Source organism: Dunckerocampus dactyliophorus, chromosome 7 (genome assembly GCF_027744805.1).
Source record: "Dunckerocampus dactyliophorus isolate RoL2022-P2 chromosome 7, RoL_Ddac_1.1, whole genome shotgun sequence".
Lineage (NCBI taxonomy): Eukaryota > Metazoa > Chordata > Actinopteri > Syngnathiformes > Syngnathidae > Dunckerocampus > Dunckerocampus dactyliophorus.
The window spans coordinates 19,846,134-19,873,622 of NC_072825.1; the positions used below are offsets into that span (position 1 = coordinate 19,846,134).

Consider the following 27,489-nt stretch of genomic DNA (forward strand, 5'->3'; position numbering starts at 1 on the left):
GTCAACTTTGTGTTCTAAGTGACAAAGCATATTAGTATCGACTTTTTCTTGTTACATTACACCTTTTTGCTCTTTTTTTTCCCTCATATTTGCTGGGTTTTTTTAAATTTTATTTTATTTCTATGTACTGACGGCCAATAAAAAACAAGGTGCAGGCTGCAAATGACCACAGGCCACAATTTGGACACCCTGGCCTTACAGAAGCAATAAAATATATTTTGGGAAATGATCTGTGCTGTTAATGTTTGTCAGCTGTGGCATAAACTGTTTTCGCTTAAGCTTTTCTTTTCAAAATGCCCCTGAAACTTCTCGCAATGTTTTGATTGGGGCCGTCTTTAATTTTATTTTTAGTATATGCCGCAGCCCAATAAAAAACACTTTGGACACCCCTGGTCTACACCTTTATCGAGATCTTCACAAATTTTTTATAGATTCTTAATTGGCTCATGTGCCACCCGTCTGTACGGGTGATCCTCGGGTTACGAACGAGTTCCGTTCACTAACACTGTGCACAAAACACATGAAGGACATATAAAATACAGAAATAAAAAGATTAAATACAAGAATTAAATGAAAGAGTAATAAAAACAGAACAACTCCGTTGTCTTGCATGCCTTTCTACCTTCTTAAAATATTGTCCGCTATTCCGGTCGGATAACCTCCTTATTTCCTAGTACCACTGCATGACCCCTCTAACATTCATTAGAAATCAATAAACTTGATCCTTCAATGGTGCTTGCGACAGTCGAGCCGTTGAGACCAAAAAAAGTGGGTTTTCTGTGACTTTTTAAGCTTTATGAGCTTTCTATGTTCATTTTCACTTCCATGGTGATGCCTTTCCTTGGGAGACATAATGAAGTGCAAAAAGTTAACTAATAAACAATGATATCCTTCCTCGGTGTAGCTGCGCCGGAACATAATGTATTCTTCTGCCGAAACACACACTAGCTGTAACTAGCTGCGTGCTGCAACTATTTTTCAAGCGTTTATGACCAAAATTACGTTTTAATTAATCTATGGGAGCACGGGAAGTGGGAAGTGGTTTTGTGCTGTATTTTTTTAATAATACTGCCAACTGTATACAGTATGTGTCAAATTGCCAATTGTTAAAAACATCATTAAAACAACAAAGTTAGTGGTAGCCTAAGTCTTTTGCAAGTATGTTCTGTTAAAGCATGTTTTATACAAATAGCACCTGAAGTCCAATGTCATATGCGTATCCCCTACAGGCCTATTGAGAACTGCGGCACGACCGGAAGAAAGTACACTTGAATGTTCAGTGCCCGTCCGCTTTGAAACTGTGTCACTTAAGCACTAGCGTAAAAGGGTTTGTATGTTTTGTTGAATTAAAATTTAATGTCATACGTACATGGTATGCACATCATGACATCAGAATTCAATTCCATTTATTACTTAAAGGCCTTTTGTCTTATGTTTGTACTGTGTTGTTATCGTTTTGTTCGTACTTTTACCTTTGCCTGTCTTAACAAGTTAGCACAATGTTTGTACAGAGATGTCACACTCAGGGAACCCATGAGTGGCAGTCGATCCTCCACCAATGAATGTGAATATGTCAACCAACTTCTGTCAACTTTTGCACCTGTCATCACCGTAATACACTGCTGTATTGTTACAATTTCCCAAACTTCGTGTATTATTTCCAGCCTTATTTTGACACTTTCTGATTATTTCTACCCTATTCTATTTTTAAGGTGACAAAGTGCTCTACCTTTATGTTTTACCGGCAGTACAATCTTACCTCTACTATAATTTCTATTTTATCTCACCTCTGTTTTGTGTCTGTTACATGTTTTTATGGATGACAACTTTGGTGGTGTAGGCTTGGCGTAATTAATTTTCCAAAGTGGTCCTTTGACCTTTAGTAGGTTGTGGAGCATTTCATCTCCAACAGTGGACAATAAAGATTTATTCTATTCTAATAATTAAAATGTATGTAAAATGGCCAGTATACCATTGCATTTAATTTGATGTAGCCATTAATAATTGAAAAAATATATATAAAAAGGTGTGTGTGTATTGATTTTGATATTGCATGTGAATGTTTTTTTTGCAGCCCGGTTTGGCACGACTTATGGCCCGGTACCTGGTCGTGGCCCCGGGATTGGGGACCCTGATACAAAAGATGTTTATATCCTTCTCAGTAAGAAGAGCAAGCTATCAGTTGGATGTGGTACCTTCCAACATCAATGTTGCATAAGTTATGGCGTGAGTTCAGGGTACACAGTGTCTGAGGGGTCCCTCCTGGTTATGTTGACCTTGCTGGGCCTGCTGTCCTCTGACAGCTACAGCGATGTTGTCACAGCTAGGGTTTGGGAGTGGGCTGGTCGACCCCAATATCGACAGTATCGATACTAGAGGTTGGATGAGGATGAACGATTTGCATTTGTTTCCCATCGTATTTGCGTTTAGGTGTGTTTGTGTTTTGCTTCATTTAATTTCATTTGTAGCATTTGGACACTGCTGCACATTTAAGGCCAGCGTAGTTGAAGTTTCCTAAAATATTTGTCCTGTGTTTGCGATTACAATAATGACACATTAACACTCGGTCTACCAGAATTCTGCAACTGCTAGAATGACCATAGCAGTCATTTTGACTCTTTGTATATAATTTGGATTATCATTAAAGAGATCTAAAAATAAATTGGTGGAATAGGTAAAAAAACACATCAGGACACTAAATGAAAACTATAGTGATTGAGTGTTTGATTGAATTGACACAACATAACTTCTCTGCAATTACACATGCAAACTCCAACTGCAACCATTTTCTCTGAAGCAAGGCTAAAGCCTCCATAGCTGTCACCTTCTTTCTACTTATCATTTTTGTCTCTCTTGGGTTTAGAGTGAAGCTACAGCTAGGTTTTAGCATCACAGAGCATAAAAAACAAACAGCCAATAGAGCAGGAGGAAGGGCGGGAAAAATGTAGCAAATAGTGAAATATGACAAGAAGGGCTCTACAAGAAGGGCCAGAGTCGCCTCCACCTGCTGAGGAGACTGAGGTCCTTTGGTGTGTGCAGGACTCTTTTACGGACCTTTTATGACTCTGTGGTGGCCTCAGCCATCTTCTATGCTGTGGGCTGCTGGAGAGGGGGCAGCACGGACAGGGACAGGAGCAGGATCAATAGACTGATCAGGAGAGCGAGCTCTGTCCTGGACGGTCCTCTGGACTCCGTGAAGGAAGTGGGGGAGAGAAGGATGTTGGCTAAGCTGACATCCATCATGGACAATTTGACTGCTATGGTCATTCGAGGTAGTAATACTCAGATCTCTTTTGTGTTTTGAAATTTTAATGATAAAACAATGTTAGAATAAAATATACACACATTTAGGAAAAGCCAGGGTCCTATGGGTACATAGTTTTTTTTTTAACCAAGTTATGACATTGAAAATTTTGAAAACAGTCAAAATGACTGCCTTGGGAGTTCGAGTGTTAAACACAAAATCATACAAAGATTCTTGACAAAAAAAAGCTTAAAAACTATCGGGATCAGCAATACAGCGCATTCCCAGCCCTGCATTTACTTGGTATCGAATTGATACCAACATATGTAGTTTCGGCCAATCACAGCTCAGGGCTCCAGATACAGCATAGCGGAGGCAGCCTTGCTAGCTAACGGCTAGCGTCAGTGACACCGGCAACCGGGCACGGCGCTGTTCAGTCACACAATCAGACAGAGGGACCCACAGCGGGTAGGCACAACCTGCAAGTCGGATTTTAATATCACTGGGACTAATGTGTAAAATCCAAGCGGACTGACTGAAAAGCTGGCCAGTGACGGGAAGTAGGGGCGGCCTGGCTGTGGGAGACTTAAGCGGGTGAGCATTGATCCGTCTTGGGGGCGGATTGGGTGGGAATAGCCCACCGTTAGCTGTGCTAGCTTAGCATTAAAGGGCTAACAGACAGACAATGGGCTTTAGGTGGATGCTGCATGAGGGTTGTATTATTGCTTACACGTATGGGGATTTTGAATGACTGTTACACAGTTCGCGGCAAAGACAGTGTGGTGATGTTTGACACGGTGCAGTAATTTGTATTCCTAGCAGATAACCAGTGGTGCAGTGGTCGAAACCACCCCTCTGGGTTTCTCTGGTAACTTGGGTGCAAAGGTCCACACCGAGGTGGATTTACGTCATGCACAACAACAATACTGAAGCATGTGTTTTGTTTCAAGATGAGCCGCATTGTTGCAATGATGCATGTTTTTTGGGAATGGGAGAGAAAAGCTGCAGATAATAAATCTTGTTTAACCGTCTTCAGTCACAACACTGCACACTACTGACTGCTTTCATGCTAATATTAATACAGTGCCACAAATCACCAGTTCAAACTGCCTGATGTGTTAAGTGTACATGGTATACAGCATGATGTCATTTGTCTTTTGCACACCACATCAGCCTTAAACTACATCCTTGTCATTGGCAATGATCAGCACTCATTCATGAAGATTAGTCTTTAGATACAAGTAAGACGATCGTTGGTCTTCCTGACTCACCTCTACAGCTATTCCTGGACATGTCAGCTTTTATTGTGACTGTGAATTATAAGGAAATTGCCCTCACTATCGTTTTAATGGTGTGCTTCTCCTTCCAGTGGTCAGACGCTGGTTGTCTAGTTAGTGCGTGGATTCGGATTCAGGCCTTCACTGATATTGTTCACAAGTGTGCTGCCTCGTATAACTATCGGTTTTATGGTAATAAGTTGCTTCTACCTGTAAACATCTTTAAAAGTGCATGTATAGACCTTTTTTTAAATCAATATGATTCATCTGACAGCTTTGGGCTTTTCTCCACGTGTCCAAGGGCATCACTTCTCACATTCTGCCACTAATCCAAAGCGGCAGGGATGAAGGAAGCAAGTGATGATGCTGGATCGATGGTCACACCTGTCTGGCTTCTGTCAGGGTGAAATAAAGACAAGGGACAAGCAGGGGCTACTGGGTGAAATTGAAATCAAGAGCAGCTTGGGGTGCACCATGGGAAGAGAAACAAGCGAAAGGTGGGGAGGCAGCTGTTATGAAATGACACTCAAAGGTGTGTCAATCGGAAACAATCAGTGGGAGGCGTGTGTTCTCCCTTTCCTACGTGAAGACATACAGCACAAGTAGGAAGTGGAGAGGGGAGGAGAAGGGGAACACATACAAGCTTCTGTGTAGACAGGAGGTGTAGTCTTCTGCCAAAAGGCTGCCAACATGCAGTTTTGGGATTTTCTTGGTTGCACCAATAGAGGTATGTAGCAACTTGTTGGCTCGGAGAGTCTTATTTGGGCTCTTGTGTGGGTGCTCGGTGCGAGGCAGGTACAGAGGGTATGACAGGCTGAGAGGGCTGGAAAGGAATTTGCAATGCTCGACACCATGCAAGCAGTTGCATGTGGAAACGTCACACACTGGCTGAGTTTGCAGCGCAAACAAGGACACTTCTGATGTAGTGTCAGCCTGCTATATTTTGCTTTGATAAAAGTACTTGCCATGGAAAGGGGGTAGTTTGACAAACGAATGGATCGGAAGGAATGAAATATGTTTCTTTTGGATATTTGCATTGTGAGTTCTGAATTTTGCTACCAGATTGCACTTTTTAGCTGCCTTGTGTTGTTTGTTGTTATGGACGTGGTGAAGCCACAATAAAACAAACTTCAAATGTAATGTAATGAAAGTGTTTTCACACTTGATAGTTTGAGGAAAACCGCTTTGTCAGTAGATCGAGACAGCCATGTCTGGTCATTCCACCTCTGCAAAGGGTTAAACGCAGGATCTCTACTATCAGCTATCAAATGTCACCTTTTCTTGTCCACGAGGCAACATGTTGAAGTTAAAAGCAGAACAGTAAGAGTATAAGTATGTGTTGCAATTAGTCATACTGCATACCTGCTACGGCCGGACAAAGAAAATCACGACCACTGATTTATCCACACTCAATCTAATTTGTAAATATAGAAATTATATAAATGTGTATATATATATATCATATAAACATATACTGTATATTACGTAACGAACTACATCACAAACACACATCATTTTGTGGGTAGTGATAGTGCTGGAGCCTATCACAGCTGACTTCCCCCTGGACTAGTCGCCAGCCAATCAAACAAACAAACAATCATTCACACTCTCATTCATAGCTATGGACAATTCAGAGTCGCCAATTAACCTAATATGCATGTTTTTGGAATGTGGGAGGAAACCGGAGTAAACCCACGCACGGGGAGAACATGCAAACTCCACACAGAGATGCCCAACGGAGATTTGAACTCAGATCTTCCCGATCTCCTGACTGTGTGGCCAGCATGCTAACCTAGGCCACCGTGCGGCCCTGTATTCATGTCATTTATAGTTATTGATTTATTTATTAGGGACAATGCATATTAATGAACATCTGCAACCAAATATGCCAGATTATAGCACAACTGCTAGTTTCCATCTGTAGTATACTGTAGTATATCTGTAATATAATTACAATATAAAAACAAAACACAATAAACAATAAAAGACCAAAATAAATGTAGAACATGAAAAGGATAAAAGTAGTCACAGATTTGATTTTGTTTCATCCACTTTTTGAGAGTGTTTTTGAAGATTGTGGATGTCTGAGAATCTCTTACCTTATAATGGAAGGCTGTTTCAGTACGTTGTTCCTTTTAACTTTACCTTTTAACAGCACTGTTTGTCCAAAAGTGGTACGTCTGTGTGCTACCTCACTGTCCCCACGAGCTGTGGCCCTGGTGCCAATCCTGATCACAGGCTTCAGTTGAGTAAAATCCTCCAAGGGGATTCGGGTAAGACCATGTAAAATGTCAAAAACAAGACATGCATTTTTAAATTGGACAAAGTTATTAAAGTTAAAAAATTGATATTGATAATTTTCCAAAAAATAATGTCAATTGTCCTTCCAGGACAGAGCGGCAGGAAGTCCATTGGAAGTTCTTTTTAAGCAGAACAAGACAATGAGGAGTTTAGTAATAATAATAATAATAATAATAATAATAATAATAAAATTGTAATGAACTGTGTGATTTCAAGAACACTTGGTGTGTGTTACACAGCATGCTTTTCGGGTTATACATCAGTGGGTGTTGGGTGTTCCATATGTCTTATACCACTTACTTATTATTACAAATACAATTTTAATTTTCGGTACAGAAAAGGAAGAGAAAAAAAAAGACTTAAAATGCTTTTATTAAAAAAAATGCAAACAGAACTTAAAAAAAATAAATTTAAGTGACCCATTTGGGTAATATTTCAAAAAAATTAGACGTGAGTTTTTTTAAAATAGAAAAATAATAATAAAGTAAAGTCCGCCCTCCCATGCAGCCCACCACCACAGCCTGAGAAAATCCTAGGGGAAACCCTGATCAGTGCTGCTACTCAGTGGGACCCTCTAGATCAGGGGTGCCCACATATTTTACTCAATATAAAAAATATATTTAGTATTCTTTATATGTACAATATATGTTAGTGTACTTTACATTACTGCATGAAACCATATTGTACAATACAACTTTGTACATGTTTTGTCATTACCTCACTCTATTTACCGTAAAGCACCGTGTATTAACCGCACCCCCATTTTAAGGCTCACGGCGGGGGAAAAAAAAATTTTAGTTCATAAAATGCTTGCCAACTCTTTCATCTCAAATCAACATGCGTAAAGGTCCTAAGTAATTTCAAAAAGAAGAAGAAAGGAGAAATCTGCCGTCCATCAATTCATCTGCAATGGAATTACATAATGCTGCATTGCTTCAGTGTGAATTTGAATGAACTCCAGCGTTTATTCAAGCATACACAAGCATTTTCAGCCACTGTACAGCAGAGAGCGCTAAAGTCAAAGCAACTGTCTGACCCACAGGCGGCTTCCCAAATGCGCTTCTGGTCAATTTCTCCCTGTATTTATAGCCAAATTCTGGCCTAGCGGACCCAAGCGTCCACGAACTTGGGTCTAGCGGCGCCAAACTTTGACTGGGCGTTGTTGGAGCGGTGATGAACTTTGCCGTGGCGGAAAATTGGCCGCTCATAATATTTTGTGCTGCTCAAAACCTTCGGAGCGATAGGAGGGACCATCAGCGGTGGCCGAGCGGATACGGAGTTGCCTTAACGGGGTCCAACTTCTGTTAAACGGTGGTGAACGAGCGGTGATTATTTTTTTTCATTGCTTCAGGAACGCAACAGCAAACAAAGTTCAGGCGGTGTGACCGGGCTTGTAGTACGAGTGATCTTCCGCTGAAGCGTTGTACAAGTAGAAGCGTTGCCTGATATTATTTTTCAGTCCGAGTCTGGTCAAAGACCTGTCATCGTGTATAAACCGCACCCCGATTCTTTGCTTCTTAGAGGTGGAAAAAAGTGCGGTTTATACACGGTGATTTACGGTACTAGCTCTGAATGGAGTCAGCCAGGGATGCGTAGTCTGGACAGTAGCTGTTGATAGCCAGCCCCCAGCACAAATGATCATCAGTAATGGTGGAACAATATTTAACAATAATAATGGATTGGATTTTATATAGTGCTTTTCAAGGCACCCAAAGCGCTTCATAATGAAGTGAACCCATTATTCATTCACTCCTCAGTCATACCTCAGCTGCCCAGGAGTAGTCTGACGGAAACGTGGCTCCCAATTCACGCCTACGGCCTCTATGACCACCACCAAACATTCATTCACATTAATACACCAGTGTGGGCAGCGCTGCAAGCAAGGCGGGTGAGGTGTCTTGCCCAGGGACAAACAACCGTGACTGGTTGGAGGGAGCGAGGATGGAAACGCCAGCCTTGTGGTTTCTAGACGATCTGTTCTACCTCCTGAGCCACTGCCACTCAGTATTTGGACTTAATAGTTTCTCTATGAGTAAGTTCCAGAACTTAGAACTTTGAATATGACATAGGCTACATTCACATTGCAGGGTATGATACACAATTCAAGATTTTTTATTTTTTTAAATAATATGTTTTATGTGGTCGTTCACATTACTAAACAAAGGCGACATGTTAAAATGAACGCAAAGCGTCTGGAAAGTGACGCGCATGCGCAAAAGCACGACATCACTCGCATTTCCATGTGTTTACAGGAGTAAAGATTGCTGTAGTGTGTGCGCTGGTGATGTGCGATACCATTGATTTCATTCCACTCTTTCTCCACTCGAACTCTATTTAAATATTCGAGCTCTGTGAAGGGAGCCACAACAAGGAGGCTAAAGTGCTGCATGCTGCTCCGGAGCCGCGGGTTTCCAATCCCTGTCCTAAATACCATGACATCACTACTATTAAGAAAACATTTAAAAATTACCGGTATTTTAAAAGTACAAATAATTGCTACGAGTGGTTTGCTGCAGGATGGGGAACGGTGGCTTCCGTGATGGTGGAGGATGCTGTGGCGATGGGAGTGGGCCCCAGGCCTTTCTTTGTGGCTGCCTTTTGGGCAGCTTCTTTGGTGGCGCCGCTGTCTTTGTGGGCTTTCCAGGCGCTGTTGTAGCGATGCTAGCATTTCGGGTGGCTGGTGGGGTTTGGTGTGTTGAGGTTTGATGTTTTTTTTTCTCTCATCACAAAGTATTTGCAGGGCGTTGGATGAGTGGGGAGGTCCCACACGATCACTGTTTGTTTGCCACATGTGTTTATAGCACATCACACGTAGCAGAAACTGAGTGCTTGATTTGCTCACCCCCACCTACAGAGCAGTACGGGTAATCTTGCCTCAGTGGAGTGTATTAATTATTAATTATTCCTATTAATTATTCCTCATGTAATGTATCGTGCACCCCTCCACATTAGACAATTACATAATTACATACATAATAGCAGTATTTGTGCACAATTTTTTCAAACAGGGGTGTCCCATGTCTGGCCTGGGGGCCATTTGCGGCCTGCAGCATTTTTTATTCTTGGCCCGGGGCACGTCCAAAAATAAAAAATATTAAGAATTAACATTAAATTAACAAAAATAATGAGAAATTATGAGAGAAAAGGTGAGAAAAAGTTATTGTACGAGCTATCACACTAAAAAAAACAAGAAAATGGAACTTAATAGTTATCAGCGTTGAGAGTGCCACTGGATTTGACAGTGCAGCCAAATATGGAAAAAATGTGTTGTGAAAGTTTTTCATCTTTATCAGAAGTGATCTCAGTGTTATCATGAAGTTTATAACTGACAGAGGCTGACAGTGACGGTAACTTCATTACTGTGTTCTGAAGGGTGATGATTGTAGAGCTGCTTGGGTCTGTTTTTGTCACAATGAAAGTTGTGTTGCGCAATGCTCCCAGCATGGCATCAATCCTGGGTTTGCAGTCAGAGGCAGTCATTCTCCGCTCCGAGCTGGAGAGAGAAGGAAGAAAACTGACAGCACCACGCGTAGGAGTGCAATGTGTTGAAGTGACTGTTTATACGAGAGGAGCGCTTTGAAGCAGCAGCGATAGTGACAGATGTTTCAGTGTTGTCTTTGATAACCGGTTTGAATTTTGGGTCATCGTAGATGTGAAAAAGCTGGGTCGGTAGTGTAGTGATTGTGCTGTTTTGTGTCTGGAATATGTGGAACTAATAAATAGATAACAGGCAGTTTAATGGGGCTGTGAGCAATTCTTAAGACCAACAGTGTGTTGACTATTTATGTGTATTCTGTTTATTTGTAACCATGTCAACCATTAATCAGCAAAATGGTTGGTAAAGGCCATATAAAAGTATGATAATTTGCTGTTGAACATATTTTCAGTCCTTTCCAAACAGTTTATCTGATATCTGATCAGTGGACCCATGGTCTGAATTGCATGCTGTCACAAAACTCTAAGCCTGGTACACACGATATGGAGACTACAGTTTGCGTGGAGAAATTGTGTGAAAAATCGGCCTTTGTAGCTCAAAAACACTGAGACAGCGACAAAGATGAAAGATAGAATCACCTTACGATCAAAGATGTGCTGCAACAGATCAGTGTCAGTGTCAGAAATTAGGAAGGAACCAGCATGGTTCAAACGGACGCGATTCCCCCTCCCTCCCCTTTCCTGCACTGGCGTGCACTAACACTGCTCCACAGCAATAGGGCCTATTTACATGTGCCATCACTTCATTGGCCCGTGCTATATCGCGGTAACATTCCTGACTTTGTGCATTATTTAGAGGTATCCTGTTTTATTGATATCACGCAAGTTGACAGTACTTGGGAGAGCGATCGCATTAATTATGACACATCTATGGCAGGAATGTGTGGCATGTGTATACTGGTCTTCATTCACCGTGTTTACATGTAGACAGTATTCCTGTTTTAACCAGAATATAGTAAATATTTTGAAAACTTTTGAGAAATGTAAACACCTTTTTCAGATTGCCTATTCTGAATCCAGGTCATTTATCGTAAAGAAAAAGAAGTTACAAAACATCTTTGGCAATTGTTGATAATACAGTATATATACAAATAATGGTTTTGATCAGCATATGATGCAAAATTGCCAAGGCAACAAAGTGTAACATAAAGTCAAGCGTCCTGTCTTCGGGGTCCAGCTTTTTTGTGGAAAAAGCAATACATTTGTTTTGTTTTGACGTCATGATGTTATTCTAAACATTATTTGGAATGTGTACAATATTTGCATTACTTGTAGATGCGAACAAGTCTTATCTTAAAGAGAATATGAACCTAAACCAGAAATGTTGTCATTTTGGTTATCATTTTGGTTATTTTCTTTTCATTGTACACTCAACTATGGCAAGCAAGTGCTACATTTTGGTTCAGATTAGTTCAAGTTAAAGTTTCATGGTTAAGTGTGGCAATTGCGTATGTATCCTCACTTTCAAAATTACCGTTTTTTTTTCTTTGTGTTACAGATATTTCCGGACAATCACACTATGCGGGTGAGTACCAGATTGTTTGTATCCTTATTATGTAATTAATGTACAGTATGTTCCGACTTTATGTAATATTTCAACCATTGGATGTAAGCAATACTTGTTTTGTAAAGCAGTTTTGTGCACTTATGCTAATACCATGAGGTTTCTGCAGTAAATTAACCTAAACAATAATAAACTCAAACTTGTGCAAAGTCAAAAGCAATGAGTACATGGCATCGCATGAGATTGGTGCCTAGGTTCCCAAAGTGGGGTGTGCGTACCCCCAGGGTTGTTATTGTCATGGAGGGATGTAAATAAATAAACTTTCCCTGTGGTATTAAATTAATATGCACATCATTAGTAAACCATCAGTAAACCATAGACATCGCGAATGGACAAAAGTGAAGCTCAAATTCAACCCATTCAGACAGAAGGATGCCAACATCAAACTGGAATACAAGATATGTAGGATGATTACTTATCTATTTACACTGTATCAGTGCTCATGTGAAGCTTTAGCAAAATGTGACCATGCAAAATATTTTTTACCTGGAATTACTATAAAATGTATTAACCCATTAATTATGTTTCATATATCAAGTTAATAAATGTGCAGGAGTAGGGGGTACACGGCTTCAGGTCACATGTCTGAATGGGTACGCGACTGTAAAAAGTTTGGCAACCACTGGTCTAATGTAACCTATATACCGCACACAGATGGTGGTGCAGTGAAACCAGGTATTGCAATGATATGCTGTAATGTGATAACCAGCTTTATAGTCCTCAATTCATTTCTTTCTATTTAATTTTGGCTTGGCCAGCATCTCTCGGGAACAGCAATTTCTTGCTCTTTGAAAGATTTCCCTGGTGTTAATGTGTCATAGGATGGAATTAGGTTTGGAGGTACAGCTCCAGATGTTATGGCTTGTAAGCCTTTCTTGGCTGTTGCTAAGTAACTGTTGTGTTCCAGTAGGGTGTTGTATATTTAGACCTAGAAGCATGCGTTGCTTGAGAAGGTTTCAAACATAAATCAAATTTCTTAACGCTAACTTGGCAGTTCTCAGTGGGATGCGTGTCCCAGAGCTGACGTCAAGGTTGAGGCCTGAAACTTGATGAGATGATGTTGTCTCGCTGCTTTTGGAGCACAATGGCAATGACATATTCAACCTTGGGAACACTGTGTGTAATAAACATAGCATTCAATCACTGACACTCTTGCACTCAGTTTGCTTGGGCCGCAGCATGTAAATATGACTTTCATCTAATTCTCTCTTTATTCTCTCATCTCTTGTTAAGACAAGACGAATGGAATGAACAGTTAAAAAAAAATACTTGTATACTACATACTAGGGGTGTGACGACATGAGATCTCGCAAGATTAAAACAAGATTGACAAGATTTCTCGTGTGGGGGGAAAAAGCTGTCTCGCGAGAACAGGGCAGCCAAAAGCCAACCAGACTGTGAGCTATGGCATACTATGAATGATAATAAACGTGGAAGTGGCAGTGTGCGAGACATTATTGGAACCACACATTAAGATGCTAAAGGGAACAAACGTGTACCTCAGTGAACACTTGACCAAAAACAATGCGGACATAGCAATGAGAGCTAGACATCTACGTAAAGAGAAAAAAATTCAAGCAACATAGACCTCCAACTGCTAAATTTACATAAAGTTAAATGGCACTCCAGAACAAGCAAAAGTATTAATGATCAGAAGTTTGAAGGACAGGACAAAGGTTGGACAAATGTATTAATAAGAATGAATTACTAGCAGACAGCCAACACGGATACAGATCTAACATTTCAACTTTTATGGCACTAATGGAAATCACTGAGGAAATTACCAATGCTGTAGACCACAGAAAATGTGCAGCTGCAGTATTTATGGATTTAACAAAAGCCTTTGATACAATTAATCACAATATCCTAATTACAAAACTAGAAAGATATGGAATCAGAGGATTAGCTTTGAACTGGGTTAAAAGTTACTTAGCAGACAGGAGGCGATATGTGAAGCTACGAGAATATATACATCTGCGAGTTTGAAGGTATCGTGCGGCGTACCCCAAGGGTCAATACTGTGACCAAAACTGTTTAATCTATATATAAATGACATCTGTAAAGTCACAAAGGACTTGAAATTGGTATTATTTGCAGACGATACAACCGCATTCTGCTGTGGAGATAGCATAAAAATGATACACATGCGCAAGTAGAAATTGAAGGCACGACATTGACAGGGTAAACGAAAATACATTTCTCTGGGTCACAGTAGATAATATGAACTTGAAATTTCACATTAAAAATGTACAACATAAAGTGGCTAGAAATACCTCAATACTGAATAAAACACAATTTGTTCTAGACCAAAAATCACTCCATACTCTCTACTACTCTCTGGTATTACCATATCTAACTTATTGTGTGGAGAAACAGGGAAACAACTATAAAAGTACAGTACACTCATTAACTATGCAACAGAACAGGCCCGTTTGAAAGATCCATAATGCCGCTTACAGGGAACATACAAACCCTTTATTCCTAAAATCACAAATAAAATTTGTTGATCTGGTAAACTATGAAACGATCAAAAATTATGCATAAAGCAAACAATAACATGCTACCCCCCCCAAAAAAGTAAAACAATTCTTCTCAACAATAGAGGAGAAATATGATCTTAGGGACAAATTAAACCTAAAACACATATGCACGGACAACACTAAAAACCTTCAGCATTTCTGTGTGTGGAATCAAGTTGTGGAACGGATTAAGTCAGGAACTCAAACAATGCACTAAAATGAGCGATTTCAAGAAAGTACAAGCAGTTGATGTTTATAAAGTACAAGGAAGAAGACACCTGAACCACTGTGCACGTACAATGCTATATCTAACCAGTCTTACATTAACTACAAACTACTCATTTTCGATGGGTACATTGTCTGTACTGACTCACCATCAAACTGTGTGTCTGTCAACTATTTCATCAGCTATTATCAATTTCTTACCATGATGAAGTCGGTTGTACATTGAACAAATGTATTGCAACTGATGTGAAACTGATGAGGGGTAGGATTAAATAAGCTTTGCTTCTTCCTACTCCTTCTAGGACATGCAGAATTGTGAATTGTGTTGTGTGATGAGCTCCAGTGTAATTTGTGTGCATGTTGAAGATGAATTAAACCATTATCATTACCGTTACCATAATATCCAAGCAGAAATTGTAGTAATTCTACATTTGATCAAAGTTACATAAGATTTATCAGATCAAAACATGTAGATGTTCTGACTTGTCTGCACCCTTAATCTCCGTTACCATTAATCACCATGGCAGCACTGGGTCTGCTTGGAGCAGGTGTCCGACTACAGTGCACCATGGCGGCCAAAGCAAGTGGCTCCCTCCGCTCTATACTCTGGTTTTCCTGACCTACGGGGCGTCAGCAGGGCTGTCCGGACTGTGTGTCCCACATGAGGGAGTACTGTGGTGACCATAACACACTTCATACGTGGAGGAGATCTGTGTTGACAATTTTGAAGCATGGTTGCTATATTTAGCAAGTAGGGGTTAAAAGTGAAAGACAATAAGCACGCTGTTTGAGTGGAGATGTGCTTTGTAAATAAAGTACAATTGAAATGTTACCAGTCACATAAAACACAAATAGCTCACCTCTGCTTTCTTTTTCTTCCTTTATGTCATAATTAGCTTTAATACTGATGGAAGTTCGATACACTAGCGCTATCATAAACCTGGACACTCAATTTATACTATTCTTTGAGAAAGATATTTAAATTATTATTTTATTCTTTAATTGTGTTATTTTTAACAAAAATCTATATTTCCCATGTATTCGTATTATTCTAAAACAGGCATCAAATTACACAATTAAAAGGCAAAAAAAACCCTGTCTCCTTATTTGTCTTCATTATACTCCAAAAACTGGGGGTTGTTTACCTTAACAGGAAACTCGTCAACATCACAGCAGTATAAGCCATTGTTAGCCAGATGGTTATTTTTCCAATGTTGCCGCTTGGGTAGATGGTAAGTTAACCATGAAAACAGCAATTAAATCTTAAAAGTACAGCATGCGAAATGAGTGCAGGAGAACACAGGCATAAAGAGGGTCAAAAGCTTAAAAAGGCTGAAGCAAATAAAGTGTGTACAATAGAAAGGAGAAAAAAAAAGTAGGCCTGGCAGTGAAAGGATAAAAACAGAACTGCAAAATTTACAGATGACTGATTTGAAATATGAACAGAGGAAACCAAAGTAAATTAGACAAATGTATGTTTGCAGTGCCTTATGTGTCAGCCTTGTAAAAGCCTTGTGTGTGCGCATGCTCCTGTGACGCCCGTTTATACAAAAGTTAGTTGGTGACCCTATTTACATTTCACCATCTATTTTTGTTCTCTCTTCTTCCACGGCATACCCTCCCAACACCACACAAACACACACTCGTCTCTGCCCGGTACCACCTTTTTTATACCGCAGCCTTCACTTAAGACATACAGTAGCAGAGCGTCTTTCGTTTGGGTATCTTGTCAACACACACAAACTTGCTTGGTTTCCCATAAATCTCACTTTCACATGCATGCTGTCACCTACATGGTTATTTGCAGGCACACACGCGCTTTTGCATACGTAAACCCCTTTTCCTCGAGCTTAAACAAACACGCACACACTCCATGGTGCACTCACAGCAAAAGCACTGCACTGCATGCACAGCACACTCGTGATCGGCTGAGGCAGCCTGTGAGGGAAAGCGATGTTGGGATCTGTTTGCTCCACTGCTGCTACAGAACAGCGCCTGACTCGGAAACGGATCTCTCGCGTCATTTGCCTTCCGTCCTCTTCTGCAACATGATTTAGCCTTCATGGTCTCTCTTTCATTCTGCTTGGGTTCACATCACTGATTTGGATGCTCCTGCTTTGATGTGCGCTTCGCTTCATCCCTTTAGGTCTGTCAGTTGATGTCATTCTGTGACATCAAACACCTGCTTGACCTGTTTACCTCCTGCAGGCCCAGTGCATTGTGAGGAAGCTTTGCATGATGTAAAGCTGAGCGCTTTCTGTGATCTCTGTTGTCTTGTGCAACCCCTTTTAATCCTTTTTTTTTTCCATACTCCATTCCATTTTTTTTTTATTCTTTTGCTTTGCTCACCTCAGTCAGGCACTCCCATCTACCTCTCCCTCACTGCGCTCCACATTTCTCTGCCCTTCTTTGCCCTACATTCGCTTTCTTCTCTGATGCCAGCTTCTCTGCTTCATTCACTCAGCTGTCCTGCTGTGTTCTTTGGATAAGATCAGGGAATGACCAGACAAAGGTGGATGCTATGATCCTGCAACCTGACATTTGGTGTTGCTGGGAACCTGCGCTCTATGGATTTCATGTCAAGGATTGATTTTTTTGGATAAACAGCTGCTGCTTGAAGACCCGAATTTGATATTTTGTGAGGATTTGTTTAACCGCTGGAGGGCCTTAAGTGGAGCAAAGTCCTTCGAATGAAGGGAGTGGGCTTGAAGTTAGATTGAGGATCATTTTACACACTGTAAGTGGTGATGGTGTTTTCCTGGTTAAAGGTCATGCCATGTTGCAGTAGCTGATCTGTAGTTGTGTCATGTCTCAAGGAGTGAGCATCACTGAGTGAGCAGCCAAGACTACAGCAGTAGAGGATAATACCACATAATCTTCAGTGGTTTTTAATTTAGTTGATTTTTATTTTATTTTCATTGAGTTTATACAGTGGGACGCTTTCAAGCCCTGTCTTATAGCATGTGTCATCCTTGACCACTTGATGGATGCCCCAGAATAAACACGTTGGCTCTCTTTATTGCTTCACCAGTATAGTACTCTGCCCGATATTTAACATCCTGGTCTAATTTTTCTGGATATTTTACTACCGTATGGATGCCAGCAGTGTAACCAGCAACATTTTTGGATACATCTCAGGTTCTTTTTCCTCGGTGCATTCATGTCAATCTTTTGAAAGGAATACTCGTTCGGTAGCTGCCAAACACATAGGACACGGAAGCGCCTGAGGCTCTATGCTGATTTTGATGCCCCGCAATTTAGTTTGGGTGCTGTGGCCAGGATTGGAACAGCATCCCCTACAGAACAAATGGAGGACAGTGGCTGCATACCACTCTGCTGGAGCAAAGGAGCCTGCATCTATGCACAGCATCCATTACCAAGTACGTACTAAAGTTTATCCACAGCTCATATCAAGTAGATTACCATAAAATACTGTAGAACATTTGGGTATTATATTTGTCCAGGAGGATATTTAGATTAGATTTCCTGTAGGTGGTTCAAGTCAGACAATTTTGAGCGAAAAAAGAGAAAAATGAATTAGACATTATTATTATTATTATTGGAATCAGATCTACAGTGTAAATGGAGAGATCGAATACCCTGTCAATGCGAGCCTGATACACACGTGTGCACACAAACACACCTTTTAGTGAAAAAACATTCACAGTTAATGAAAACTGCAGCAAAAGCATCAAAACATCATTAATTATGGTCTAGATATGCTACATTTGAGGTGCACAGGAGTAATGCTGAGAATGCCTGCATTTAAACCTCAGTTCTGACCAATGATGTGGCATGGCATGTTGCCATCCAATGTTCACACTTACGACTGTATGTTTCTATAATAGTTTGCAGTTGTTTACCTGTATTTTGCGGCATATGCACATGTTGTTTCAGGTGTTGAGTAAATGTAAACATCATATCAGATATGGTAAATAAATTTGGAATTGTGCGCTTTGACCTGAAGCATAAATCTAGCCTTAGATGCATAGGACCGTTAAAGTATGAATCCAGAGCAGTTTCTTTTATTTCATATTTGGAAAGCGGTGGTCATTTCGTTGTTGTTTTAGGGAGTTAAGCTGCTTTGGTAATGATTCCTTGGACTTGTTTAAAAGGCTATTACGCATTAACATGCGATTTTAATTTGAAGAATTATCTGTACGTCATTATTGTTTAACAAATATTTAACAATATAGATATGTTTAATTTGAGTCTTTATCTTTTCTGGACAGAGACAATCATCCTTAGAACGGAGAACCGAGAGGGGGAGGGGAGAGGAAATTGTGTGAGGATGAGAGAAAGATGAGAGGGAGGAAGGAAGCGAGGTGGTTCAATACGACTGGAGGATCAAATTTAGATGTAAAGGAAGGAACTAAAAGGTCTGTGAGTGACAGGAGGAGATTAGTCGGGGCATTTGGGAGCTACAGTTAAAAGGGTATGAGGAGTAAAAAGGAGCGCACAGGATGCAGGATTTAGTCAGAAAAACATAAAGATGGCTGTGAGGAGGGAGCAACTGCAAAGAAGTGAAATGGATGGTTAGAAAATACGACAAGGCCAAGGAAAGGCTCCTCCAGGATTGTGCCAGTAACCCAGATAGTAATTAGATAAGAAGAGAAACCATCTCACTGCTACTGTTGTGGGGCCAAAGCTGAACTCCAGCCCTCTGTGGTTTACCAGGCTTACTGTCAGTCAGTGGAACCCCACAGAGACAAGGGGGCAGTGGGACTGGCAGCCGCCTGCCCCCCTTCCAACTGACTGTGTGGCCTAGTTGATTTGATTCATTAATTTTCTCAGCTAGTATGTGAGCGCATGCATATGAGGCTTTGGTGCACTTGTGTAGAAAATTCTGAAGGAAGGACGGTTTACTCTGTCAAGTCTGAAATTTTACAACATAATTAAAATTCCATCAAGATTCATAACATTGGGCCTCATTCACGAAACGTTCTTACGCACAAATCTGTTCTTAAAGCCTTCTTACGAAGATTTTTGGCATTCATGAAACGTGTTCTTAACTCACAGTTCTTAGATCTAAGAACAAATTCTACGAACACTCAGGAGGACTCTTACGCACAAGCAAAGCTTGCACTTTCAATGCGCAATCGCCCTCATGATGGATTTTGCAACCTGATCCCAAAAAATGTAGTGCAAATAAAATATTCCAACAATTATTTATCATCAAAACAACTAAAATATACTCCATCGATAAATATATATTCAAATCCCAATTCATCAAAAAAAAAAGTCTGGCTGGACGTGCGCTGCGCAGAGAGAGAATGTAAAGGGACCATTCGATTTATTTGCTGAAAGCCACGAATATTTGATGTCCCGCTTCAGGCTTCAGGCTTCCCTCTCTGTTCTTGCAGGTGTTCAGGATCATCAGAATAACATCGCAATGAAACGTGGTGTGTCTATTGCGCACGGAGCACCCCCAGATAACGACATGCGCCCCCAGCCACGTCTTGAGCCAGAGCACGGGGCTGCTGTATTAATTAGGCAGCGTATAATCAAATGTAACCACAGAAAAAATAAATTGTCACACACAAACTATGTATTTTTACTTTATTTTTCCATCATGATTGTGTAAATATTTTCTAGAGTTTCCGAAATGGTTTGGTTTTTGATTGATGGCCCACCTCCCGTTTCCTCCAGATCCCTCCGGTGCAGTCCAATCTTTTTTTTTTTAGTCTATTTTAAGTCAAACCACTTCTTTTTAACCTCTGCGGTGGTGCGTTTCTCCGTGGAAACGGCATTTATGTTTCCTGCAATGGTGCTCCATGCCGACTCTTTTTGGATGGCCTAATGACCGGTGGATACACGTGAAAATAAGGTGGTCTTGTGTTCGCTCACTCCTTGTAAAAGCACCTCTATTTCAGTAGAATTGAAGTTTTTCTTTTGTTTGTTGTCCAGCTGCTCCTCAGTCTTGCCCTTGCGCGTTGCCATCTCCGCCTCCATCTGCCCGTTGCGCACGGCACATTTTTTACCTTGTATGGGAAATAATAGGCGGTGACCTATGCAAATTAGGGCTCACATGCACGGGCATCGCAGTTGGCATTCATCAACCTAAGAACACCGGTGCGAACGATTATCCCTACTTAAGAACGTGTCGTGAATGCGGCGCAGTTTCCAACCCGCGCCTTCTTAAGTACACTTCTTAAGAAGACTTTTAAGAAGATTTTCGTGAATGAGGCCCATTGTGCGCTAAATAAGGTTGAGCGTTTGGAGGTTCCACCTCTGTCCCAGAGCAGTTGTGGTCCATTCTGTCAATCAAAGCAATCCAATCCAACTGTGTTTGTTACAAAAACAACCCCATAAGTCTGACAAACACTTAATGCATAACCGACTTAAGCTTACGGTTGGCTGCCCTGCCGATGTGGCACCGAAGTAAAATTAAACAATACCTCTTTTGATGACTGCTACTTACTGAGAGCCTATACATAAATATGATGTAACATTTACTACACAAAGTAACTAAATAATTGCACCACTGTCTCAATGTCAATGTCCCCAATAGGATTTTAATAAGATGTCTAATAAGTATTAAGGTTAGGATTAGCAGTGTTTTAGGAATAAACATGAAAAGCACAACAAATATGTTTAGCATTATGAAGGAACTTTTGTCTTTCACTTACATCCATCTTCTACCGCTTATCTGAGATCGGGTCGCGGGCGCAGCGGCCTAAGCAGGAAGGCCCAGACTTACCTCTCCCCGGCTACTTCATCCAGCTCCTGCCGGCGGATCCCGAGGCGTTCCCAGGCCAGTTGGGAGACATAGTCTCTCCAACGTGTCGTGTATCGTCGTATATCTAACTTTCTCTGACGCTGCCAGAGCTTATAAAGTCAACCAAATAGACAGCTGTCATATTCTTTAACATGAACACACACATATATACCTTTTTTGCTCAAAGCCATTTAAATCGGAAAGTCTGATTACTCACTAAATACAGTCACGGAAAAAATTATTAGACCACCCTTGTTTCTTCAGTTTATTGATCCATTGGAATACCTGGTACAACTAAAGGTACATTTGTTTGGACAAATATGATGATGATAACAAATATAGCTCATAAGAGTTTAATTTAACAGCTGATATCTAGCAACTTGCATGGTTTTATTGATAATAACCAAAATCACTTAAGTTTTTATATGAATAGATATAGCATTGTACTGCCAAAAAACGGAACTCTTATGAGCTATTTTTGCTGTCATTGTTATATTTGTCCAAACAAAGGTACAGTCGAACCTCTAAGTCGCACTAAGCTTTGGTATTTGAATCACGTGAGAAGTTGGTATATCACAGGAGACCTCAGTGTTCCTCAACATACCTGTCAACAATGGGATTTAAAAATAAGGATTTTAATAATAATAATTTAATAATTTTTCCGACCACGTTACACAAAATTACGGCTACTTACAAAAAAATACTTTTACATTGTTCTCTCGTTTATCGCGGGGGATAGCTTCCCAAAATGGCCCGCAAGAAGTGAAATCCGCTAAGCAGCCAACTTTTTTTGATTACAGTTATTATATATGTTTTAAGACTGTAAAACCCATCACAATACACTTTTCTCAGACAGGCATTCACATTTTCTCACATTTTCAACACTCTGAAAGTTCAAATTTCATTTGAATTTTAATGATCAATCTACTAGGTTGGTTACAATAAATTATGAAGTGACTCACGCGTTCGGCTGTAGCGTTTTTGTATCCTTGTTAATTCTGTTAATAGTTCTATATTGCCGCTGCCGTTGTCCTCCTCCTCGTCCTACAGCTTGAACCGAAGATTGATTTAGCCGGTTAGCTGCTGCTGCTGCTTCTTCTATTGTTTATTGTCGCTCGCAAAGCAGCTCACACTGTTAGCTGCTTTGCGAGCGACGGCACAAGGGAAATTTATTGACAATGATCTACAGCCAATCAGGACGCAGAACACAATGGGCAGGTTCTCCCTTAGCCAATAAGGACTGTTTTAGCTCTGTATTTAGTCGGCTATTGTCTACTGTGGGTTCCTAATATGCTTGTACAGGCACGAAACACATTGACACAGGTAGAGCTGCACACGTCTTCAACATGAGTATTCAACACCTCTGCTGGTAGCAGTTGTAAATACAATAACAGACACATGCAACAGAGCACAGATAGAGCACTCTAATACAACACAATCTGCGTTCATACGCTGTTTAAAAAAAATTGCACTTAAAAAATCAGCAGAACAGCAAATCTGCAAAGGGCGATGTAGCCAGGGAACACTGTATATTAAAGTGTTATGATGCTGACATTGCAGGGGAAAAAATTTATGAAATCCAAATCCAAAGGTCGACCAGCATCTGAGAAAAATTGTCTGGCCTCAGAGATTCCACTGTAATGTCTCCTATGCATGTTTAAAGTGACCGTCTGAGACCTGTCATCAAAAACGGATGCTAGACTGGCTGTTTTAGCATATGAGGGCTTGTCGTGTAACCGTTTATAATGCACTGGCATTGCAGAAAAAATGTCCGGAAGCGTGTTTCAATGATATGAATAGTTGGATATGAACCACTGTAAGTACATGACTGTGTTTTTGCTGCTTTTTGTAAAGTATTAAGTACAATACTGTTCCTTGTGTAATAAAGTGGCAATAAAAAATGGGCTTTGGGTGCTTCATCTACATAGAGGTTTAGAGGCCAGACCAACAGAAAACAGTCAGTTAGACACACAAGTATGTTCTTTAGAGTTATTGCCTCTATACTCAAGTATCTCGAACTCTCCTGTGAAAATGATTTGATTGTTGGTCTCAAAGTAAACTAACAGGTCATAATGCAGATCATTTTCAAGCAGATGCTGTGAAAATGTAATTTGATCGATTATATTTACAGTTAACAAGATAAGCCATATGTTATCTTATATATCTTATGTTCCCTCAGGATGGTCATCTTATTGCAATACAGCAACACTGATGACTGACTGAGGTCTGCTGGGATATCCAGGAAACACACAATAAGGGAGTGCAAATAGGGAGTGCATCTTTTTGGGATGTGGGAGGGAGTACCCATGAAATGTAATTTATGTAGGATGATTTAAAAAAAAAAAAAGCCTATCACAGCAAATCTGTGGAAGTCGATGGTGTGTGAATGTTCTTACTTCCAGAAAATTACAAAGCTTTTGTTAAACACCACACTACTTTTTTCTGCTTCAGTGACAGTGAAAGAGGCTTAGAAAGGTCAGTGAACAACAGAGTGTGCCCAACAATTTTATAATGCCCTCCAAGCCCACTTCAGGCTGTCGGAGCCAGATTGAAAGTGCCACCTAACGGTCCTATCGGTGAGAGGCGAGGAAAAACATAGTGCAGCCTTCAGTCACACATACGCTCTGTCTGACTTGGACCGCAGAGTTTCCTACTGCTTGAGAATTCATTTATTTAAAATCACCTGATTTATGTCGAACTGTGGGTCTATTAGGTCCTTCTAAAAGGACCTTGTGTCAGTGTTTTTTCCGGACTGACATTGAGTCATTTGCTGACCAGCCAGCTGAAACACACACACACACAGACACAGAGTCCATGCAGTGTGTGTTCAGTGTGTTTGAGTGCATATGCAAAAACACATTTCCCAACTTCCAGTACTATGCCTGTAATGAATAAGGATATTGACATTTGGCAAACTGTCAGCACTTCAAGCCCATTGACTTTGATTATAGGACCTCCGCTAGCCAGTCACAATCCAGACAACACACCACACTTAATGTCTTATAACATAAACAATGTCTCATAACTAGAGCTGTCAAATGATTCAAAATTTTAAGCAGATTAATCGCAGTTTTCAAATGAATTAATCCTGATTAATCATTTACGTAATTAATGAAATAAATTAGTTACTGCTATTAATGCGCTATTTTTGACAGCCCTACTTAAAACATAATAACAGTCCAATGAAAGTTGTTTTTGGAGCAAGGAAAAAGCTCTTAGGTTGTTTGTGTTGAGATTTTTTGCAATACTTTCACAGTCTTCACTCTGTCTTGTATGTTTGTGTTTAATGTTCTGCTATGATTAATAACAAAAACTTAGAAAAGGCTCTTTTTTTGTAAAAGGATTGCTTTTATATCTTTATATATAGTTATATATACTGTATTTTCTATATTTATTAAATATTTTTTACACTCTGGACTGGTCGCCAACCAATCATAGGGTACATACCTTAAACAAACTAACTTTTACACTCACATTCACACCTATGAACAATTTAGAGTCTCCAATTAACCTAATGTGCATATTTTTGGAAGCAGGAGACCCGGAGAAAACCCACGCATGCACGGGGAGAACATGTAAACAGAGACATGAACCCAGATCTTCCAGATGTCCTGACTGTGTGGCCAACATGCTAACCACTTGGCCACTGTGTAGCCCCTATGTTTATTATCAAAGTTTGCCTGCACTTTAAAGCAAAGTAGCAACAGTCTGCTCCATTCTTGATGATTTTGGGAGAAGGAACAAAATGATCAAAACATAACCTATTATATAATAAAACATGCTTTCATTGATCTAATTAGGCAGTGTTGACATAACGTGGAGGAGGATACTGAGATCGCATTGGAATAAAAATTCCACCACATCAGCAATATACCATGATATATCGAATTATTGACATTCTGTCCCACCCCTAGTCAGCAGTGGCATTACCCTGCTTTGCTTTTTGCACAATAGCGCAGCAAGTGAAAGCAATGATTGGACTCAGGGGTCTTCTCTGCTCTTGATTTGAGTCATCGATACAGGGACCTCGTCACTACTCTCTGCGATGCATCTCTGTCACACATTTATTATCTGCTTGCCACTTGGATTTGTTCTGTGTTTTATGATGCTTCATTGATTGACCGTCTAATCTGTTTTGTGTAATTTCCATGACTCAGCCTTCAACATTAGAGAGACCATATATGCTTATTATCTGTACAATACAGTAGACTAGATTTACTTGGTTTTAGTATTGACAGAACACCCATTCTTCCTCCAATTAGTACACACAAGCCAGTGTCACCAACATCTCTGCTAAACAGTAACAGCATGTAAAACATAGCAAAAGCTACTGTTTTCAAGGTTAATGTTGAGTAATGGACAAGTAATATTGATCTATGTTGTTGCTTGTCACTGCTGAAAACTTAGTCAAGTGGTGTAAAATGCTGTTTTCACAATACCTCTACGCTCTTGGATGAAATGAGTCCATGAGCAATGTTTTTAAATTAGGATGGGATACAATTTGTTGTGATTGGTGTTTGCAAAATGTCAAGTGAACACTAAATGCACCAGTGGGGAAAGTGGGGAAGTAATGATAACAATATTTAAATTCTTGAAGATCTCCGCCAAGGATGCTTTGTTTTTGAGTGTGAGGCTGTCAATTTGTTTTTTTACATGCAGCGTCGTGATTACAAGTTTTTGATATATTTTCTTGGATTTATTTTTATTTTTTTGGATGATAGATCGGTGTTGTTCTCATTAAATCTTAGTAAGAGTTCACACAATAAACATTTTGTCAAAAAAAAAACCCTATCACATTTGGGATCTTTAATGTATGAGGAGCATGTGTCTAGTTGTGAATGGACACTATGGAAATAAATGAAAAAATATAAAAAATGTACTTGACCTGCACCAAGGCTTAAAGATTTGTCACCTACATTTTTTATTATTTCAGGTTTAAATCACAACTTGTGTCCGTCAGATCCTGTACTGTACACAGTTTTTACCATCCATGATAATATACATATAATCCATTATAATAGCATGCACTTTGGTGACTGAGGCAAGGAAAGACTTCCTCTAACGAAGAAATCTCAAATATAACTTAGAGTCAGTGTGAGGTGGACGTTTGCCTCGGCCGGTCTGACTTGATGAAGGAATTGTCTGTCAAGAACAAAAAAGGTTTCCTTCAGAGCGCAATTGAATCACAATGTCTCATTTTAACCTGTGTCTTCTCTGTTTCTCTACAGAATATGACGGCCAGTTAGCCCCGCTAAGAACATCTGAGTCAGGCATGGCAACGTCTTCCTACTTGGAGCCCAACCTCAATCACTCTGGAGCAGGTGGGTGCGGCGTTAAATCCCGGTCCGGGGTGGCCGGTGGTACTGGTGTTGGTAGCAGCGGCTCTGCTGGTGGTCTTGAGAGGGCGCCGGGTTCTATGGATCGGGTTCTGAAGATCTTCCACTACTTCGAGACAAATAGTGAACCAAGCACCTGGGCAAGTAATATAAGACATGGAGATGCTACTGATGTCAGGGTATGTTAGAACTTTTTGCATATACAGTACATAATACCCTTCTGCCCTTCATATTGTTCTTTATTCACCCCCTTTGTTGCTACAGGGAGTCATCCAGAAAATAGCGGAAATCCACAAATTGCGTTGTGTCACTTCGCTTGGCCTCCGTTTAACTCATTTGCACACGGACGCACGTCATTGGTTACATCCTGACTTGGGGGTCTCTCATGTCAGGGAGAAATATGAGAAACAGCACCCACAGGAGGAGTGGAGGTAATACTGCAGCACAATTTTGCCCCTTGTTGCTTCAATCCTACTCATGCTTGTACAAATAGAGAGTTCTGATGTATAGAATCAGGGTAGTTAGCTGTTTTATAATTACACTCCTGATCAAAATTTTAAGACCAGTTGAAAAATTACAAGAATTTACATTTTGCATCGTTGGATCTTGAGGAGGTTCTAAGTAGAGCTTAATGCAAAAAGAAGTAAGAGTAAGCAATTTATTGTAAACAACCATTAAACTGAAATAGACAGTTCAATGGCTGATCGAAAGTTTAAGACCATAGCTCAATAGCGTCTCTTTAATCACCTCAAAAATTGGTTTGGCCATGCTTGATGCCAGTATTAGGGTTTTGTAAACTTCCCTTGTCAT

At 40.2% G+C, this 27,489-nt stretch overlaps 1 protein-coding gene across 10 annotated transcripts in view; it reads left to right on the forward strand.

Moving 5' to 3' along the window:
• The first annotated feature begins 3,667 nt into the window (after positions 1 to 3,667).
• Positions 3,668 to 27,489, forward strand: part of LOC129184924 (focal adhesion kinase 1-like) — a 74,330-nt gene continuing 50,508 nt past the window's right edge. For 5 of the 10 annotated variants that reach the window (XR_008572006.1, XM_054781439.1, XM_054781444.1 and 2 more), the window contains exons 1-3: positions 15,893 to 18,005; positions 26,572 to 26,858; positions 26,944 to 27,110. Coding sequence is in view for 9 of the 10 variants with exons in the window: in XM_054781439.1 (XP_054637414.1) it covers positions 17,933 to 18,005; positions 26,572 to 26,858; positions 26,944 to 27,110 (527 nt within the window). In the remaining variant the exon portion in view is untranslated. Of the gene's footprint in view, positions 3,839 to 5,101; positions 5,249 to 11,815; positions 11,843 to 15,891; positions 18,006 to 26,571; positions 26,859 to 26,943; positions 27,111 to 27,489 lie in introns of those variants that run through there. The other 5 variants (XM_054781446.1, XM_054781442.1, XM_054781440.1 and 2 more) reach the window with 5 other exon arrangements.